This window comes from Erpetoichthys calabaricus, chromosome 12 (genome assembly GCF_900747795.2).
Source record: "Erpetoichthys calabaricus chromosome 12, fErpCal1.3, whole genome shotgun sequence".
NCBI classification, from domain to species: domain Eukaryota; kingdom Metazoa; phylum Chordata; class Cladistia; order Polypteriformes; family Polypteridae; genus Erpetoichthys; species Erpetoichthys calabaricus.
Window position 1 is genome coordinate 94,392,885 of NC_041405.2, and position 21,873 is coordinate 94,414,757.

At 35.8% G+C, this 21,873-nt stretch overlaps 1 protein-coding gene across 2 annotated transcripts in view; it reads right to left on the reverse strand.

The window, feature by feature from the left end:
* Positions 1 to 21,873, reverse strand: part of glra4a (glycine receptor, alpha 4a) — a 241,277-nt gene that overhangs the window by 22,273 nt on the left and 197,131 nt on the right. For both annotated transcript variants that reach the window (XM_051934415.1, XM_051934414.1), the window contains exons 7-8: positions 20,328 to 20,542; positions 16,384 to 16,533 (exon numbers count right to left, since the gene is read on the reverse strand). In XM_051934415.1, coding sequence (XP_051790375.1) covers positions 16,384 to 16,533; positions 20,328 to 20,542 — 365 coding nt within the window. The remainder of the gene's footprint in view (positions 1 to 16,383; positions 16,534 to 20,327; positions 20,543 to 21,873) is intronic.

Genomic DNA, 21,873 nt, shown 5'->3' on the forward strand with positions numbered 1-21,873 from the left:
ATGTTATTTTCTTGCTATTTTTACTCTGTTTTACTGTTCTCCATGTTTTCCAGCTCGCACTTCTCGATTGTGACTATGAATACAGCATGTTGCTAGACTGTGATTGCAGCATAAAGGAAGGTACCATCCACAGGAAAGCATGGACTACAGGAAAGTTTGACTACTCAAAGGAAAAACTTTGTTAGAGACAAGCATGTAAACAACAGAAAGGAAGAAACAAAGAAACAAAAAAAAAAATAAAGCAATTAGTTAAAGGAAATATGATTTTGACTAGGGTGGAATGGTGCCACAGTGGCAGAATTGCTGCCTTGCTGTATAGAGACAGGGGTTTATATCCAAAGTGTTACCTTTGTGAAGTTTATATGTTCTCTGATTTTCCAGGTGGATTTCCTCTGGATGCTCCACTTTCCTTGCACAATCCAAAAACATGCAGATTAGGTGATATGATGTTGCTAAATTGGCCCTAGTGGGCATGTGTTTGGCCTGCGATAGACTGGCACTCTGTCAAGATGTTGTTCCTGCCTTGTGCCCTTTGATTGCTGTGATAGGCTCCAGAAAACCCTTCCCTGTATAAGCAGGTAAAGAAAATTGACGGATAGATGGATGATTTTGACTAATTTCATTTTATGGTTTTGATTTTAGTTTAGTCCAGTGTATCAGGTTTGCTGATATTCCTGATTACTCTCAAAAAGAAGATCTTCGCAATCTCTGACATTGTGAAATAATTTTGTTTCACTGGACATCTAATCTATTTTATTGAACATGTTTGCATTAAGTGCTTGCCTGTTGTAGAATGCAGTTGCACATGCTCGCATCTTCATTTCTACTGAACCAATTTAGGGGACTTCTTTTTTTTAAATTTTTTCTTCCCAATTCCTTTCTCCATCTCTGGATTACATACCACTATGGATTATAAACTACAGTTTCTCTTACAACTGTGTTTATGTCAGATACAAAGGGAAATATAACTAATTCAACTGATATCATATTAATAACGTTTGTTCATATTAGATGTAGATTTATGTGTGTTGCAGCTTTCCTTGTTTCAGGTGACTGATTGACTTTTTGGGGTGGGGTGACCTTTACATATTATATGTGCTTGTTGCCCAGCAAAACAAACAAGCTACAGAGTCATTGCATATACTGTATGAAATTTATTGCAGCAACTGTTCTTTAACAGGAAAACAGAAATACCCACCTGACAATTCTGACGTAGGCAGTATGGTCTATGTAGTTTAAACAGCTCATCCAGATTCAAAGCACTATTGATTTACAAGCAGTGTAGACTTTTTGCTTTCAAATTTGAAGTCACACTCAGGCAAAATCATTTTGTTTCAAGGGCAGTGTTTCCATTGACACCCTGAGCAAAGAATGTCTTTGTACACATTTCAGCCTAGAACCTAGTTCATATTAGTATAAATGTACAAATCACTAAAGTATTACAGCACATAAAATAAAGTAAAATCATCAAAACTGTGAATAAATATGTGAATTATTCACAAAGGAAGAAAGAAATCCAAAGTCAGAAACAAGGTATTTTTCCTGTTATTAGCTTGAAAGATAATGCAAAAAATAATTAGTTGTGTTGTCTGCTCTGACATTTTTCAGAACAAATTAAATTTCAGAACAAATTAAAGTTAGTTAAAATGTTCCTGCACACTCTACATTTCCAAGAGGGCATTACTTCACATACTTATTAATTAAGCGTAAAATATATAGAAATGAACATTTTTTATTAACATTTTAATACACATTGTATTATGCATTGTATTTAATGTGCGATTGATTTTTAGTAACTAATATAACAGTTTCTGAAGTGTATGTTATAGGGAATTAATGAAGAACATTTCATTATCATTTTTTATTACAAATTTAGCTGACACCTTTATCCAAGATGTCATATGACATATATTAGGATATGTTAAGTTCTTGACTGTGTTTTTAACAGATGAAGAAAAATCACATAAAGTGACTTGCTCAGGGTCACCTAGTGAAGAAGAAGAATGTATGCCATTGGTTAACTGGAATGTGCGACAGGTGACGTCATCACTGTGACCAGATCATTCGAGGCTGAATAATCATAGCGATAATGTGTGATTCTCTTTGTGACTCCTAGTATTAGATTTCTATTCTTTACTTAAGTTTTGATTTTTTCTTTAGCATTTGTCGTCTTCACAATGACCTTTTTGACTGCCAGAATCATCCTTGTCCTTGTTTTTGACCATGTCTTTTCTCCAAGTCATTTGTCAGAAAAATTTTGCCAGTAAAATTTATGTACACAGATGTAGGGGATGTCCCCATAAACCCCTTTGAGGCGGAGGCGCCTTCAAACTTAAAGGCCCCCCTAATCAGATCTATAGAAAGACAGTCACAAAATATATATTAATTTTTGAAAACAGAACTAGATGTTTTGGTCATTTCTAGACTAAAGACAAGAATAGGAAACTGTGTGTCATGTTGCATAATGTTATAAACTGCTCGGTGTCTATTACTAAATTTTCACAAAAACATTTTAACAGAGTGCAGAGAGCTCTTTACAGGAAGGAGATAAAGATGGAGGCCTGTGAGTGCTTCAGTGAGTGCAGCAGTCTGCATCGTTTAATACAGGAGAGTAAGCAAAAGAAAACTGAGACTTTATAGGAAATAAATAGGAACCTTACACAGGAGCTGCGGTGTTTCTAAATTTAGTTTTTTGATAAACAGGCCTATTACTGGGACAATCCTATGGCAGTGATACAGAGAGGACTTCAGTTCACAGCAGTCAGCAGGAGTACACAGGAGCCGATTAGTAATCAGTGGGCTCTTTAAAAGATGTTGGCATTCAACTTGAGAAAGAAATGAGACAGTTCAGGCAAAGCCTCAGGAGTTTTTGACAGGTGGGGTTTCAGTTATATATGTCATGAAAATCTGTGTAATGCTGGAATGTTTTATAATGCAATTTGTACGACTATGTTATGAATATCCTAGCTAATAACATTCTCCATATCTAATTTATTGTGCATTCCATAATACTAGAGAAAGATTTCAGTTTCAGCCAGTGGGTCACCTCCGATTGCCATGGGATATTTCACACACTGACCATAAGCCTATTAATAAAGTTGTGCCAAGCGACCTACCAGCCCCAAAATCAAGGTAGAAATAAAGATGTGCAGAGTTTCAACAAAAATAACTGAACAAAAACACTGGAGTCTCAAAATGTTCCATTATTACTATGGTAATGCCACAACAGTTTTTTCCTGATTTGCAACAAATTGGCATAGCTTGGTCTCTACAAAATTATTTATTTGAATAAATTCTGACTTCAGAGGAGAGGCATGTGAGTTTAAAACAAATGTTTTTTTTTTTTCTCTCTGGACCTCTGCTGTTTGGTTGGGGTAGCACACATTTACTGTGACTATGAAGTGAGGTTTTCTATAACACATAGTACAAAATTAATATTCAACATCTTCCATTGTTCTGCATTATATTTTGCATTAATAGCCACCAATTAAGTGCAGTAAAGTCCCTGCATTATGTGGTACAGTGTGTAGTGGCTTAAGAGCATGGTTACTTTCTAAAGTTGTATGCAAAGTTTTCTTTGGATCATGTATAGTTTAGTATTGCAAGACCAGATTGCAATAAATGTGAATTGTTGATAAACCAGATGTTGAATCTGTGTACAGCTACAACTTATACTGAGATTTTCTTTTAAATAAGGGTATTAACTCATGGGGTATTATCCCATGTTAGTGTTTGAAGGTGAGAGACGCAGGCAGCCCATTAATAAAAGTGAACATATTCTACCATTAACTATCACTTAACATTTATTTGTGAAAGTGTACCAAGGCTGCCAGAAAAGACAAACAAAATGAAAACAATGACTACATTTACTGTCAATAGCTAACTCTTGTCATGCTTTTTAATAATCTATGGCAAAGATAAGTAACCCCATATTTTCTTAGTTAAAGGGTAACGTTTGTATTGTTTAAACATAGTATGATTTTTTTATAAAGGCCTTGACAGATACTTTATTTAATGAAGTTATGTTATGTAATATGTTTTAAAATGCATAAAAATATGATTTTCTTGCAGGTAACAATCAAATTCAATGAAGCAGCAGTCCAGACGTGGAATGGAAGTCATAAAAGTTACTTAATAAGACCACTTCAGGAAGATAAAAATGCAGATTTTTGGCAATATTCCTCCCTGTTGATTAGTGTGAAGAGAGTTTTCATGCAAACAACAGTACAAATAAAAGGCACAATGAAGATTATTGGAAACATTCTGTGGTAGGAAATCACAAATAATCTAGAAATAAAATGTGTGTCTGTAGCTATTTAGCACAAAATGACAATACAGTTAAAATGGAGTACAAATGCTCATACTTTGATGTAAAATCTAAATGAAAACATTTAGTGCCTACACTCCCATCAATCTTTTCAACAACTCTAATACTTTGAATTTATTACTGGTAATGTTTAGCTTGGATTCCATTTCCCCAATAAACTATATAGTGGTCAGTCAGTCAGTCATAATCCAACCCGCTATATACAAACACAGGGTTACGGGGGTCTGCTGGAGCCAATCCCAGCCAGCACAGGGCGCAAGGCAGGAACAAATCCCAGGCAGGGTGCCAGCCCACCGCAGGGCACACAAACACCCACGCACACACACACACACTAGGGACAATTTAGGATCACCAAAGCACCTAACCAGCATGTCTTTGGACTGTGGGAGAAAACCGGAGCACCCAGTGGAAACCCACGCAGACACAGGGAGAACATGCAAACTCCATGCAGGGATAATCTGGGAAGCGAACCCCAGGTCTCCTTACTGCGAGGCAGCAGCGCTACCACTGCATGACCGTGCTGCCCTATATAGTGGTGCAATAGTGTATTTTAGATCATAATGTTCACATCTATCAATTCACATTGTAACAAATAGAATGGTAAATACACTTCAGGTAAACAAAATCAATAATAAAATTTATAAACCCTGTCCACTTGGACTTTTTTCTTCCAATATATTTTGGCAAAGCAGAAAACATCTCCAGAACAGCATGTTTCATGATGACTGGAAACACACCAGTAGCACAAATTTGATATTGCAGCAGTGGTCTTGTGGTCATGACTGAATAAATCATGATTTCCAATAGCAGCAGTAGTGACATTTCCAATATGTGCAGTGTCAGATTCCAATTGTCCTAATCCTCACAGCAGACTATAAAGTTTACTGTGCTTGATTTTTAATTCAGCCTACCTTCATTTTAAGTTTGTCAGATTTTTAAATCATCTGTGTATTATCACTAGTAAAACTGAACAAATCATCATTTTAACTTTTACAGTCAGAAAAACTATTTTGTTGAAATAAGTACATTTTTGTTTCTCTAAACTCTTAAAAACTAATAAAAGTACAACCAAATCACTAGAAATGCTTATACGAAAGTTCTTAAGAAAAATAAAACATAATTTTGTAAAAATTCATTGGGTACACACTTATTTAATATAGGCGTAATTTCAAGATGTGAATGAATGTGCAAGAAAATTCTTGATAGTTGGAAAAAATATTTCAAGTTGTTAATCAAATAAATGTTCAAAAAGATGGAAGAATGTTTCCTGGATCTATATGACATAAAAACAGACTGTCTAAAATAAATGTAACTGACTTTGGGAAGAAAATTGGAAGTGATGAGTTAGAATCACCCTAGTCTACAAATATATCAAGTATAAAATATCAAAGCTGAAAGACAACTGAAGTATATTCACGTGAATACATGTGGATATGTTTTACAAGTTTTAAAGGGTTTGTTTCTTGTTTGGATTGTTGCTTAAAAACATTAGCTGTCAGTCATTCAGGGAGATACACTAAATACACCTTCACTTAACAAAAGCAGTATATGTGATACGGTATATTACAACAAATCCTAACTGTTAGCAAATTATATTAACATTAAAAATCTCAATGTTGTTCTTCAGTAATAAAATAACATAAAAGTTAATTATATTAATAGCAAAGTAATAAAATAATAAAATTATAATAGCACTCACACAAAAGTATTTGTCTATTGTAATAGAGATCACTGTACCCTAAGTTACTTAGGGATGAACTATTGGACAAAGAAATGGCCTGATCACACGCCACGTCGAGTAAGCAGCAAGAGACTAAGGCTAAAAGAAATGGTATGGTATTGATTAACATGCATTAACGTAAATTATTTTATAATAGTAATAGTATAGTATTGCTAGTTTGGCTTAATATGCCATGTGTCATTACCCATTCCATAGAGTTATCAATTACATTGGACTACCTTTGTATGCAAAGAAATAAGTCAATACTGCTTTAACAGAAGGCAGAATTTTAAAAGACAGTATATTTTTCACATAATTTAGGGAATTGTAAGAAATTGTACATTTTAATGGACTAGGATCCTGTTTAGGCCATTACTGTGCACAGGGGTGATCAATGAAGTTTTCAAAAAGCCTTTCAAAAGGCCCAACTCAGATAAAGCAGAACTTACAAGTACCTCCATTTTCCCTCCTATCCATGTTCACTGCCCCTGTTGCCTTATTTGGCTCCACAGCAAAATCTTCTCGTATGTGTGGGTGCCAAGATACATGAACTGGTAATGCAAAACTTGCAAAGTAAGCACTGTTCAATTAATTGCAGTCACAAGGCAGGTTACTGCAAGCTGGCTATGGATAAAAATAGATATATAGATGACATGATGAAAAAAGTATTTGAAAATGTACAAAAATTGTGATTGTGTGAAGCCATAGTAAAATGTTAATAGTTTTCTTATGATCACAATTAAAAACTTAACAGTCCAAGATAATCATTTGAAATCTCATTTAAGTCATTTATATTGTTTTGGAATATCCATCCACCTTCCTAACTGACTTATCTAGGACAGGGTCTTGGGTCAGCGAGAACCTGTCTTGGCAATCATAGGGCACAAGCCAGGAGCAACATATGGACAAGGTGCCAGCTTATCGCAGGGCGAATAGACACACACCCATTCACTAGGGCCAATTTAGCAACACCAGTCCACCTAATTTACATGTCTTTGGACTGTGGGAGAATATGTAAACTCCACACAGGGAGCACCTGGAACGTGAACCTCAGCCTACTTATTACAAGGCAGCAGCACTACCACTGTTAGAATACCACTTGTTAGAATACCTAATCTTTACATAGTTTATTAATCATTACACAACACTTTCTCATATTGGATCTGTGGATCAGTTTACACTGTAGAATATTGGGGTCTGGTTTCCCATTGGACTGCTATTATGAAAATAAAAAGAAATCTATGAAGTGCTACAAGCAACTAATAGGGGTTGATGCTTGAAATGCACATAGAAGCTGAAACACAGCCAGCGAGCATTTTCCAAACAAATTGATGGTACTCTGATAACAGAAACAAAATGAGGAAGCACCCAAAGACAAAACTCCATACCTGCTTGGGAAATCAAAGGGAAACAGTTGAACTCTGGCTACATAAAACGTATAAAAGAATGGAAATATTGCTTATGATATGAATAGGACCTGTCAGGAGTATAAATCTGTTGACATTGAAAAGACTTTGATGGAAATAAAGAGATGAATATGACTGTTATAATATGAGCAATATTTTATTCTCTGAGTTTATGTGGAAACAATGAAAGATTATGTTATCAAACTTATAAATTTAAAAAGTGAAAAAAGAGAAAAAAATCAGAGAGCAATATACATTGTCTTGGAGTGTAATAATGAACATAATAATAGCAAATGTGATTTATGTTATGACCAAAGCAAATCAAAGAAATCCAGGAACTGTCCATGTCCATGTATACTGTAGATATTAACACTAGAAGACTAATGAGATGTACCAAAAAACTGAAAAGTTAATCACCTCAGGCTAGTGGTGGTTGTAGACTGGGACGAGTCTGGTGATTGACAAAGGACAGATATTAATTGAGTGTTGCAGGGAAAATATTTAAAATAAAAAAAGAAATGGAAGAATAAATGCTTTGTAAATATCGTTCTGAAAGAGGTCATTGTCAGCATGAATTTGTACTTGCTAGAAAATATATAAAAACAGAGTAAAAATATGGAGCTACTCTACACCAGATATCAGTGAATAAATCAGTGCCCTGTATACTGCACCCTTCTTGCATATCCAGTAAATGGGTTGAGGAAAGCATATCAAGAGCACTGGGCACAATCCAGGGACAATGGACACTAATCCATGGCTAGGTGCTCTCACATTGAATTGATTTCATGTCACATATCCATCTAAACTGCACACACATTTTTACAATGTGCAACCTCCACACAGAAGCCATCTGTTCTGGGTGTCAAAGTGGGATGATGGGCTGTGAAAGTGGCAATGCACTACAATGCTATCCACTGGAAAAAATATCAGAAAAAAGAAAGTGGAAGGCAGTGATGCACAGAATTCACTCGAGCTAAATATGTGCAAAGCATACAATTAACTCTAAATCATCTGTTGAGCACATCTGTCTCATTTGAAATTGTCCAAAAAGTCTCCAGCGCAAGATCCAGCCTGTGAACATTGCTCAAGCTCCAGCCTCATTAGGCCACATGTTTTGGGCCTGCACCAAATTAACATCATTTTGGACCAAAATCTTTAAATGCTTTTCAGACAGCCTTGGTGTCACAATCCCTCCTAATCTATTAACAGCTGTGTTTGGTGTACTCCCAGATGGGCTTAAGGTGGAGAAGGACAAACAAACTGTAATTGCCTTTACTTCACTATTGGCACGCAGACTTATCTTGCTCAACTGGAAGAATCCTAACCCACCTCCAGTGGGCAACTGATGTTATATATTATCTGAAATTGGAAAAAATCAAACTCTCACTTAGCGGATCTGTGCAAAACGTTTTTAAAACTTGGCAGGATCTAATCAATAACATTTTAGAATACATCCTTAATTTGAGGAAGTGGATTCTCTTCCCTTATTTATTTCAATTATTTTTATTTATTTACTTATTTTTCCTACTTATTAAAGTTTTACTCTTTCGGCCTAGCTCTCTTTCTCATGGTTGGGGGTTGATTTGATGTGAACTTAGTTTTGTAAAATTTGACTTGCTTATATGGAATGTTATTTGCTTTTAAAAAATTCAGTAAAATGCTTGAAAAAAAGAAAAAAGAAAGTGTTAATCAAGTGTTTAAGATGTACTTTAAAATATTAGAAATTGGAATAAAAAAACTTGAGAAATTCAAGAGATACATGATTTTTACCTGAAGAAAACTGGAGGTAAGAATTCCATGATCTACAAATATACCAAGTTACCAACAGTAACAAGCAAAACAAGAGTTTTTTGGAAACTTCTGGGAAGGAATAGACAGTAAGTTTTAGTTCACATGTATCAAAATCGCTACTCAACATGTTGCGAAAGAATACAATCTAGTTCATGGGTAAAACATTTTAAGGTGCCAGATATTTATAGAGCAAGTTAATCAATTATGGTTTGTGTGAGTGAAGAGTACAGTTCAAGGACAGACTGTTCACAGGTGGAAGTAGATGTTTAAAAATCTTTTAACACTAGAATTACCAGAGCCTACGAAAAAACTCGTAGATCCATCCCACCTTAAATCGCATCTTAAATCCATTTGCACCTCTCCGCCAGCATCCTTTGTCCTCTAAATGTGCAGATAAAGACAAGCTGCAAACAGCCGACTATTCCATCCCCCCACCGACTTAGAACGTGCACGAACTTCTCCCAGCTCATGCCTTGATTGATTATCTGGGAGTGAAGTGGAGTTTTAGAGTGGAAATAATAGATCGTTATTTGGAACACACGCATTTCATGTGTGTTCTGTTTTCTACTGTAATCTGTGTAAACACATTTTTAAAACAGAAACGTTTTTCATGTTCTAGTAGTAAATGACAAAATGTAGGCATAAACTATATAATGTATGAAGCCTGAAGTCCAAATATCAAAGAAACACTTTCACGAAAGGTACAAATATAACAGAACAAGTGCGCTTTTATTCAAAAATATAACTGCCGAAAAAAAAGGCGCCTTAATGTGCGACATTGACAATAATCTACAGTGACGGCCCCGTGGCGTAACAGTATCAGTTGCTGACTGGGAATCAAAAGGTCACAACTTCGATCCTGCTTGACTCCCTTTTGAGAAGTGAACTGCTCTTATTTTTACTATTTTAGAATAAAAAGATACATTTGATTTCAGTCTGTAACAGCTGGTGTAATTTATGATATTTGTAAAGGTTAGCTTCGTTTTTTTTTTTTTTATTCACTTTTCTCTCAGTCGCGTTCAGGATCCTTCCCTACCCCATCTGACACTGCTGTTTTCATATAAAGACGCACTATAGCTCTGCAGTGTATCACGATACAAACAACTGCATGTTTTTTTCCCCCAATCTTGCCAGTCCCCACATGTTGCTGTATGCTGTTTCTTTTGTACTCCAGGACATGCAGAGGAAAGCATAGTAAAAAGCAGTAACTTCAGCGTTATATGCAATCATCAGATACTCCCTATCTGACACTGCTGTTTTCACATAAAGACATGCTATAGCTCACCCAAGGAGCGCCCTTCCTACATTTACGACATGTGTACTTGTGTTGCAGTGTACACACCTCTCTGTGCTATGGTTCCTATTACACTGAACAAGCACCTGTAATTTTCAGCTCTATTCATTATCTCAAAACAAATATATGTGACGTTTTGAAGAAATCATTTTATGACGCGAATAGTACCAATCAGAAAACATCGTCGAAGTAAAAATGAACTGCGTCAGATTGGGTGTGATTTATACTGGCGCTGTTACTTAGAGTCAGATCAGAAGCTGAATAAGCTCCTGTTCTGACTCTAAGTAAAAAAGCATGAATTAATCAACAGAAATAACCGCGATCGACATTTTAAACTTAACGATTTACAGTGCATACCAATTTATAAATTTTATGTCCGTTTGAGGCTACAAAGAAAAAAAACACTTCCTCCCGAGCTGGGAATCGAACTCGGGTCTCTACGGCGCGGCAGGACTGCCATGCTCTGAATCAGCAAATCTCAGCGTTACATCACGGAAGTTGTTGTTACAGCTTTGAACCTTTTGGGAAGGTATTTATTTGATGTTTGGCCGTCAGGCTTCACACATTGTATAGTTTATGCCTACATTTTGTAACATTTATTACTAAAATATAAAAAAGTTTCTGTTTTAACAATGTGTTTACACAGATTACTGTAGAAACGGAACACACATGAAATGCCTGTGTTCCAAATAACAATCTATTATCTCCACTCTAAAACTCCAGTTCAGTCACTCCCAGATAATCAAACAAGGCATGAGCTGGGAAAACTTAGTGAACGTTTTGCGATGGTGGGGGATGGAATAGCCGGCTTTTTGCTGCTTGTCTTAATCGGCACATTTAGAAGACAAAAGAGAGGTGAGAATGGTTTTAAGTTGGGCTACGAGTTTTTTCGTAGACTCTGGTAATTCTAGTGTTAATATAGTGGAAACAACTACAGAAGCAGAAAAATCAATGAATTTTGTCAGGAAAATAACCAAGCCCAATGCTGGATAACTCCTCAGATATATTCTTCTGTCACAGATATTTGTTTGCCAAAAGAGGAATGGCCAAGGGTGAAAATGGACAATTCGGCATAGCAGATTCTTGATGTTATTATTATTATTATTATTATTGTTCTTAACATGCTTAAAAAAATAAATGTCTGAGATAAGGAGAGACATCAAGAAATGAGAAACAATTTAGGGAAACCGATTGAATGATGTAAAGTTTGCAAACTGCCAAATGCTAAAGGGGAACTTGTAAGACAGATGAATGCAGCGAAGTGCTGTAGATAAAATTAAGGACGGTCTTAATAAGTGAAAGAGAAAAGTTAAATGAGCTAAAAGACAGTAGATGAGGTGAAGGTTCAGCATGTGAAAATGATTAATTACTTACATCAATTTCTTGCATTTTAAGCAGTAAAAAGTACTAAGACAATAAGATGTTAATTGCAATGCCTGTAAAGGGTTTCTAAAAATTAAGATAGCTATTAACTGCAATAAGGGATATTAACAGAAAACTCAGGAAGAGTCTAACCTTACTATTGTGAATTTCCCCTTGGGATTAATAAAGTATCTATCTATCTAATGTGGAGTCTAGCATGATATGGCTAAGAGACATGGTCAACTGAGTAAATGGGAGAGGTGTAAATTCAAAAGAAGTCTAGTGAGAGAAGTTCTTGAATGAAGAGCAGTAGGAAGCAGACCAAAAGGTTCATCAAAGAGCAAAGTAATTGAGCCACAAAAAAAGAAAGAACTTGCTGTAAACAGAAGAAGGATTAACAAAAAGAACTCTAAAATGTTTGTGCTTTGAGTCATGATTCAAGAAGACTAATGACTTTTCAGTATTCTTATACAGCTATAATAATATAAACTGATCAAAAAAATTAAAGGAACGCTATGAAAACACATCAGATCTCAATGGGAAAAAAATCATGCTGGATATTTATACTTATATGGAATGGGTAATGTGTTAGGAACAAAAGGAAGCCACATCGTTTAGTGGAAAAAAAAGTTATCAACCTACAGAGGGCTGAATTCAAAGACACCCCTGAAAATCAAAGTGAAAAAATGATGCGGCAGGCTAGTCCAGAATTGTACTCAGTAGTTTGTGTGGTCCCCATGTGCTTCTATGCATGCCTGAAAACGTCAGGACATGCTCCTAATGAGATGACGAATGGTTTCCTGGGGGATCTCCTACCAGATCTGGACCAGAGCATCACTGAGCTCCTGGACAGTCTGAGGCGCAACCTGGTGGCTTCACATGGACCGAAACATAACATCCCAGAGGTGTTTTATTGGATTTAGGTCAGGCAAGCGTGGGGGCCTGTCAATGGTATCAATTCTTTCATCCTCCAGGAACTGCCTGCATACTCTCACCACACGAGGCCGAGCATTGTTGTACACCAGGAGGAACCCAGGACCCACCGCACCACCATAGGGTCTGACAATGGGTCCAAGGATTTCATCCTGATACCTAATGATAGTCAAGGTGCCTTTGTCTAGCCTGTAGAGGTCTGTACATACCTCCATTGATATGCCTCCCCAGACCATCACTGACCCACCACCAAACCGGTCATGCTGAATGATGTTACAGGCAGCATAATGTTCTCCAAGCCTTCTACAGACCATTTCACTTCTGTCACATGTGCTCAGGGTGAACTTGCTCTCATCTGTGAAAAGCACAAGGCGCTAGTGGTTGACCTGCAAATTCTGGTATTCTATAGCAAATGCAAATCAAGCTCCATGGTGCCAGGCAGTAAGCACAGGGCCCACTAGAGGATGTCGGGCCCTCAGGCCACCCTCATGAAGTCTGTTTCTGATTGTTTGATCAGAGACATTTACACCAATGACCTGCTGGGGGTAATTTTGTATGGCTCTGGCAGTGCTCACCTAAAGCTGCCTTCTAGTTCAACTTATACAAAATTCATCAACTTCATAATTGCTGAGTGGTTAAAAAACTGTATAGCAATAATTACAGTTTCAAAGCTCAATTCACAGCAATCTTTCATCTTTCAAAGAAAAGTGTTCAGCTTGGGAAATGGGCCTTAGAACACAGAGCATATAAAAAGCTATTAGCTTTGTAAAATATGCTTTAATAAGCTACAATTTAGGCAAAGTTATTGTGACTTTATTTCATTGCACGACTTTTAAAGTCATCATAATGCAGAGACATAAACTTTATTAACTTTGATTACAACTACAAGAACTATTTTCAAACCATTAAGATGTACTTTATGATTAACAACTAGTTTAATGTAACAGATTCTGCAGCATAATCCTGACATGACCCTGAGAGAAATAAGTTGTAAATGCAATGTTTTCACGATTTCAAGAAAACTGAGTTACTGGATTAATATTGTGAAACAATTTACTGTGTGTTTTAAGGAAACTGTACATTAATATTAATACTTAACAAGAAGAATATCTGTTATTATTTATTGTATTATCCTGAAAAAACTGAGTGGTATAAAGGTAGTCCAGTGGTAATGCAGCAGACATCACAAAAAGGCTGGTTTACATCTTTAAATGTTTAGATATCTAACTTAATTACTCTTAGGTTCAGTCCTAGGGTACCACTGTGGTTGCAGGTTTTAATACCAAAAAGTTTCACAAACAACTGAATGAATCTAACTCATTTAATTGTTTGATTCGAAGCCTTTTTCTTCTCTAATTTTGCATTTAGAAAAGTCTTAGAGCATGATATTTACTATTAGAAGAAAGTTACACTTTTTCCAATAGCTTTAAACACTTAACTTTCTTTTGCCATTTTTTGCCATCAGATTGCCTTTTTTGTGAATTTTGTTTTTCTTTCCTCAAGTGTATCTAAATACTGACAACTAATGATGAGACATTGCAGACACTGTTGCAAATGACACTGAATGCTAAAGGGGATCAGCTTCTTCATTATCATGCCCATTTGTGTGCTACGTAGTAAGCAAGACTTAACTCAGTGATTCTAATGTTCAGTCACTAGACCACCATAACTGCAAGTGTTCATCCCAACCAACATCTGCTTTTAATTTGACTTGTGCTTTCACTAGCATACTGGTATTTCATAGTTTCAGCCTTTTTTTGTAAATACAGTTATTATAAAAGTGGTTTTTACTACATTGTTTTGGATTGTGGCAAGCTTTTGTATGGTACATTGAGGTGAATTATGTTTCTTTTTCTTGCTTTTTAAGATTTTGTTCTTTTATGTGCTGGTTACTTAAGCCTTTTCTTAATAATTAGCACAAAAGTATATGACGCTGAGGTAGTTGTCCAGTTTTAGAATTCAGTGTCATTTGTAGATATGTCTGCCCTACTTGTTACTAATTTTCAGTATTTGGAAACATAAGGAAACAAACCCCACTGAAAGAGGTGCATTGAAAAGAATATGGTAAAATAAAATTGTGGTAAAAATGTAAATGTAAATATCATACTAGCTCATTCTTCTGAATGCAAAATAAGGAACAAGTAAGAAAATGCAGGTGCATTTGAAAACTTGGTTAGCTGGGTTGAAGATTGGAACATTTTTCAAAGTCACTTCATCTTAGAATTTGTTGTCACAGTTTTGTTTATTACATAACTTTGTAACAGCAAGTCATATTTAAAAATAACAATGCCAATAAAATGTAATTACACATATTAGTAGCATACAGACCATATGTTTTTGAACACCATTTTATGGTATCACTTTGCTGAAATTGCTTTCATTGAAAGAAAATTCCTCAAATGATGAAAAGATCCATATGCTATTGTTAGTTGTTGGATGTGGAGACTTTGAGTGCAATTAGAATAAAAATTTTCTGAACAAAACATTTTTCAAAGAAGTACCTGATGAGGACTTAAAATCTGTGCTGAAGTCTCAAGCTAAATTTTTTTGCTGCATTCAAACATAATAAGTACAGGATCAATGTGGCACTGTAATGATAAAATACAGTGTCAGAGAAATATCAAATTATTATAATCTTTAGATAAAGCAGCCGTGAAGTTGCCTGACTGTTGCTCATGCAAAACAGCATGCAGTAACAGAGTAGAACACGGGATGGGATGAAGACAGAAGCCAGATTGTTACCATAAAATGAGTCCTACCACTGTATTCTGGTACAGTAAGGGACAGTGATTAATAAATAAACAATATGAAAACTAACATATTGATAAATAAAGAATATCCTTATTCTCAATCTAAATGCATAAATACTCAACTAATGTTACACCTTTTTATATGGTAATACATTTAAACCTGCCCCATCCTGATGTACTTGCTGCAGGAGTGTGACTGCTTTCTCAACAGGAGCAGCTGTCAAACAAATAAAAGAATAAATATAAAAAAGGTACAAGCTGAAGTAACTGCTCTCAACATTAAAACTGAAACAGTAAGTTAATTTGTATGTAGAGCAGCATAGAATGATTCTGTGTTTAAAAACAGATGAGTTTGCAAATTCACCCATGCTTCTCAATGGGAGATTTTGTAATTTAAAATATGTACAGGCATCTCAAAGAAATGTCCCAACAAATTTCCTTTAAGAAAACGTTTGCCAAGTTTTAACAAAATGGGTTCACTGGAAACAAGGATTATTCATACAGACAGACAGATGGACAGACATGTCTACTGCTTTTCACATTATTAAGAATGCAACTAAAAAGGATAGCTAATACAATTAGAAGTAAGTTTGAACCATTAATCTATGAAACTGGTAGGAATGAAAACCTAAAGCCACAGTGGCACCCCAGGACTGAACTTGAAAAAGAGCTAATGAAAATATAAAATCCTTAGATCATGGAATTTGTGATCATAAGAAATTAACCATATTTACATTTTATGGCTTCAATGGGCAAAATACAAAAATCACAAAAAAAATGCTGCGACATTGTGAACTTACTATTCTTTGCCGTCTCTGTTTCTTTCTTAGCCGAATGAACTCCTTGTGCTGTCGAGATACAAAATTCACTGCTGCGTACTCCAACAGTGCTGCAAATACAAACAGCAAGCAGACTGCCATCCAGATGTCAATTGCCTTAACATATGAAACCTGTAAAACACAGAATGGAAGCAGCTAAAGTTAAAACAAAGACTTGGAAGTATTAAGTTGCCCCATTAATGTAACAAATAAGTTTACATGCTTTATAAATTAAAATGAAATGTGCAATAAACTTGAGGGCATGGGCCTTGCTTCTGTCATGTCCTGATTAATGCTTGCAGATCTCTGCTGTCAGGCATACTAACACTAATTCATAGTTTATCACATATAGTATATGTGAATCATGACACTGTAGACTGCGGGGTGATCCTTATGTTATAATAAGGAGTAAGTCTGTTATTAGGAATAAGTAACAACCATAACAATAATAATGATAATCTGCGGTTTAATAATCCGGAGCCCGTTTTAATGAATAAATAATTAATTGGCTGGCTTGATCTCCATGGGTATGTGTGCTCATGCAGCTGCGGGAGGTTGGTGAGGTAATTGAGGTGAGACACACCTGCATGTTGATTAAAAGATGGGGGAGAAGAAGAAGGCAGGAGGTGAAGGGAGCCAGTGCTTGTGAGTGAGTGGACGGTAGAGACAGTGCAAGAGAAGGCAGGCATCCGGGAGGAATGAGGGGGAGCGTGGGGCTGTTGGCCACTCCAGCTGAACGACCTGCAAGTGACTTGCACATTGCTTGGTTGGAGCGATTCTTTATAAGGCTGGGAGAAAGGCTGCTAGGGTAATGGAAGACTCAGTGAGGTGTCCTGCAGGTACTGCCATGGACCGCAGAGATGTGAGACTTGCAGGGGGAGTTGGATGCTCTTGGTGTTGCCCTGGTGGAATGGTTATAGGGATCCAAAGCCTAGGAGCAAGGGGGCAGAAGGTTGGCTGAAGTGTCAGACTTCCCTAGAGCTGCAAGACCTCGCCTGGGGGTAAGCTGAGGAGACAGTGATTTTTAGGTGGTGCACCGGGAACTGCATTTTGAAGGATAGATACCTGCTTATTTTTTAACCTCATTTTAATGGATTATTTATGTAATTGTTTTTAACCTTCACTATCACTGTTTTTTTTATTGGATTATTGATTTATTGAACATTTTTGCACTGCACTTTTGAACACTGATTTGTTTTGGATTATTTTAATAAACGCTCTTTTGCACTTTAATGCACCTAGCCCTTGCTTTGTGTGAATGTCCTCATCCGCTGGCTCATCCCTTGGGCACCTTATCGACTGTAGCAGGCACAAGAGTCTCCCAGGATGTAACCGGTAGTGAAGGGCTGACCCACACCATCACATATCCGTGCTACCTGTCTAAGATGGGTTTAAATCTAAGTACTCAACATAGACCTCAGTATTAATGTTTGCAGTGCAACATGTAATGTATATGTGTATGTTGTATTTCATTTGGTATTCATAAAAGCGGTGTTGTTGTTTGTGATTCACCATCTTTTAAATGACAGTGTTTATATTAAAACTGTTAGTTATGCTCCATCCCTTATAATAACAGAGATATACCAACCTGATGGACACACAGACAGACATACTGACACATCCTTTTATTAAGCCTGATGAGAATTCCTAAATCCATTCAATAACATATTCCTTTCAATTCAGTTATTTAGCTGGGGAATGCCAGACGCTACCTCAGCATGACTGGGTACAAAGCCAGGGCCAACATTATACTTTGCACCAGTTCATTGCGAGCAACAGTTACACACACACACACACACACAACCACACTTAGTCATGTCATGCTAAGTTACAGTAACCAATCCCGCAAAACATGCACATATTTAGTTTTGGGAGAAAGGTGGAAAACTCCTAGAATGTACAAACTCCACAGAGACAGTGACCAGACTTTTATTTAAACCCAGTCTTCTGGACCTGCGAGTCAGCACTTTTATGTTCTGCATCATCATATTACTAATTCAGAAATCTTAAAAGAATAAAGAAGACAAAGACTAAAAAATTACTTTGCAAAATGTATAATCAGTCTGTTATAAAGAAGTTATGTTTGCTCACATGATAAATATCATGCAAATACTGTATGCACATATTTTTTAATTTTGAAACTTGTTAACACAAGGTGCCTTTTGATGAGCAAACTCTTGTGTCTGTAGTTTTTCATAAATCAGATGAACATCTGATGTACTATAGATACAAATTAAATGTACTATACTGATGTACTATAGGTACAAATTAAACTTACTTTTTTAACTTAAATGTTATGAAAATGACAATGCAATCAGATGCCATATTACAATGAATTATATACAGTAACTTTAACATAAACTCTACAATATTACATGCACAAAACAAAATTCATAAAAATGAATACCATTCAACTCCACAATTATTATTTTTTGGTCTTAGGTTCAATGTTTCTCTGTAAATTAAAGGTCACAAAATTATATATAAGATGTGACAGCTCCATTACACATGGAGATTGTACATTATTCTAGTTCTTCCATGAATTTTACTCCAGGTACTCTGGTTTTTCTGCTTATTCCAAAGAAGTATGTTTTAGTTTAACTGATGACTTTAAATTGCCCCTGGATTGTTGAGTGTAGTCTTGGTGTAGACTGATGCTCAGCCTGTATTGGTTTTTGTCTTAAATCAGATGCATAGTAACATCAGACTGCTTGGAGATGGTCTTATAACCGTTGAATTTAACATGTTTGTCTATAATTTTATTTCTGATCTCCTCAGACAAGTCTGTCCTTTCCTTTCTCTGGTCCATGTTCAGTGTCGGACACCCAATGATATCAAACAGCAGAGTATAATATCTTTTTGAAACAAACAATACTTTATCTCTTTTCACACTTGCTTTGCTTTACGTGACGGCCTATCAAGGGCATGCATGTATACATTGGGACAACTGACTTCTTGATTCACAATTGTGTGAGCAACCTCATAAGAGTCAGGCCTGCAAAATTTGTGAATTTCGGTCCACAATGGCAACTAGGGATGGATTTGGTATTTCTAATCTAACCTTAGAACATTTTCTTCAAACTTTCCTGTTTATCACTCTTCATTTGACTAAGGGTAGACTTTTGCAGAAAATAAAAGATGAGTATATTCATTTTGCTTGTGCCTGGATTACAAGTGCATTTCCAAAAGATAATTAGTTCTTGATAATTTTGTTAAGACCTTTGTAATACTACTCATTATAGAATGTGATATACATGTAATGGTTTTACTGATGCATATTCATAACATGCTTCAATGCCGAGTTTCTTTTCACTTCAGTTGCTTTGTATTCGTTCTTTCATTCCACTTCAAGAGCAAAGTTCTTCTTAATGAACACTATAATAGCTTGTTTCTTGATTGTAATTTTTATCTTAAGTTTACTATGAGTACCAAAGATGAAAAGTATAAACATTAATTAAATTATATAAACAAATATAATTCTGTAATATCCGCAGAAAAACCTTTTACTCTTTACAAGGCTTCTGTAATGATTGCCATTTTTTATTTTTATTTTTTTTGGTTTAAATGGATACAGAATCCAATGCTGGGGAAGGAAATGGTTTTCAAATGAAATTTCAGATGACTTTCATTTGAAAGATACAATAATTAAAAGAAAATATATGACAGACAATCTGCATGACATTTTAAACATTTGAAATAACATGATAGTAAATATATGTAATGATTTTTATGATAATTACCTTCAACAAGACCTTTGTTGGAAAGGGAGCTTGGTATATTCTGAATGAAAAATGACACTGGACTTTTGAAAAGGTGGGTGTTTACTAATGGTAACAATGGAAGGATGTGATGAATTGAGCCCCACCTCCCACCGTTGGTCTTTCCAAATCCCTAGACTTAATATGGAAGAAGGTTCCCACTATAACCTTAGGTAAGGATGCACGGGAGCCAGAGCTCTGGGTTGTCATAGTGAGCACAGTAGTGATTCCCAGGCCGACCCGTGCAGGAGCTGCATCCATGTTAATCCAGAAGGACACCCAGGACAGGATGACGATCAGCAGACTTGGGATATACATCTGGATCAAGTAATAGCCCATTTGTCTTTCCAGGTGGAATTTCACTTCAATGCAGGTAAATTTGCCTAGGGTAAAGTAATTTTAAAAAACAGTCAGATTACTCAGAAACATTAAAGATTTAGGCAGAAATTGGTGTGGTGTAGTGGCTAAGACATTAGACTTTAAATTTCAAGGTTGCTGGCTTAGTGCTCAATGCTGACTCATTTTGTGACCTTGAGCAAGTCACTTAACCTCCCAGTCCTTCAGTCGTATGTATGTAAACAATTGCACCTTATTGTGTAATTTCACCTTGGGTAAAGGAGCAGTCAGATATACGGTAATAATATTTATAATATCATGTCAAACTGCCATGACGAATACGGTGATGAATCTTTAATGATTTCAAACATTTTTGGCTTTTAAAATATGAAGATTCAGCAATTTCTTGTTTCAACAAGATTCTGAACCTCATTTTTCAATTATTTTGATATGCTAGTCTGCCTTCTGAAGCTTTGTAATATTATAGTACTAATGTCATTACCATTGGTCAATAGACATTTACTTTGGCTCACAAGCAAGTCATCTTTGTCAGCTGAGGGATGATGTACAGTAGACTTTTGCTGTGTCAGACTTTTTTTTTGATTATTGGGACAATAGTAAATATTTTCAATGATCTTCCTAGGACAGTGATTTGATAACAACAGAAAACTAAAACCAACATAGTTTGGCAGTTTTTATTTATCTAGTATTTCATACAATATATCGTTTGCAGAAGATGAGACTTCACTTTGGTTGCATCCAAAATGCAGAATTCTGTTTTTGCTTTTGTCACAGTACAATATTTTTGCTTCATCATTGATGTTTTCCTTATAAAACTTGATTCACATTACCATTTAGGAAGCGTGCAGATTTTTACACTTGTTTTGCTTCTTATTTTACCAGTAAAGGAACAACCTGTATTCAGTAGTTAACAACAGCATGCAATAGGTTATGTGGAACTAGCCTCCTGAATATTAAGACAGAAGCCTATAAAGGTGCAGTTTGGATGACGAGAGATTAAAGGTTTCCAATAAATGAAACAGTTGTAAGGAAAGGCTTTATCCTGTCAAGGCAGGAGGCATGGTTAAGATTACTTGGTTAAAGACTTAAATACATAGTGAGGAGATACTCATGTAAAAAGTCAATTCTGATAAAGGTGACACTCAGGAAACTACAACACCCAGCTACCAGATACTAAAAATTCTTAACTTATTCTGTCAGATATAAAACTCCTTTATGTTACAAAACACTTCTGTTGGTTGACAGGCATGTCCCTATTCATTCATTTTTATTGTTGCTGTTCTTTTAATGTTCTTTTTTCTGTACTTTATATTTATATGAATCCTGGGAAAGTTAATATGTAAATTTTTGTGATTAA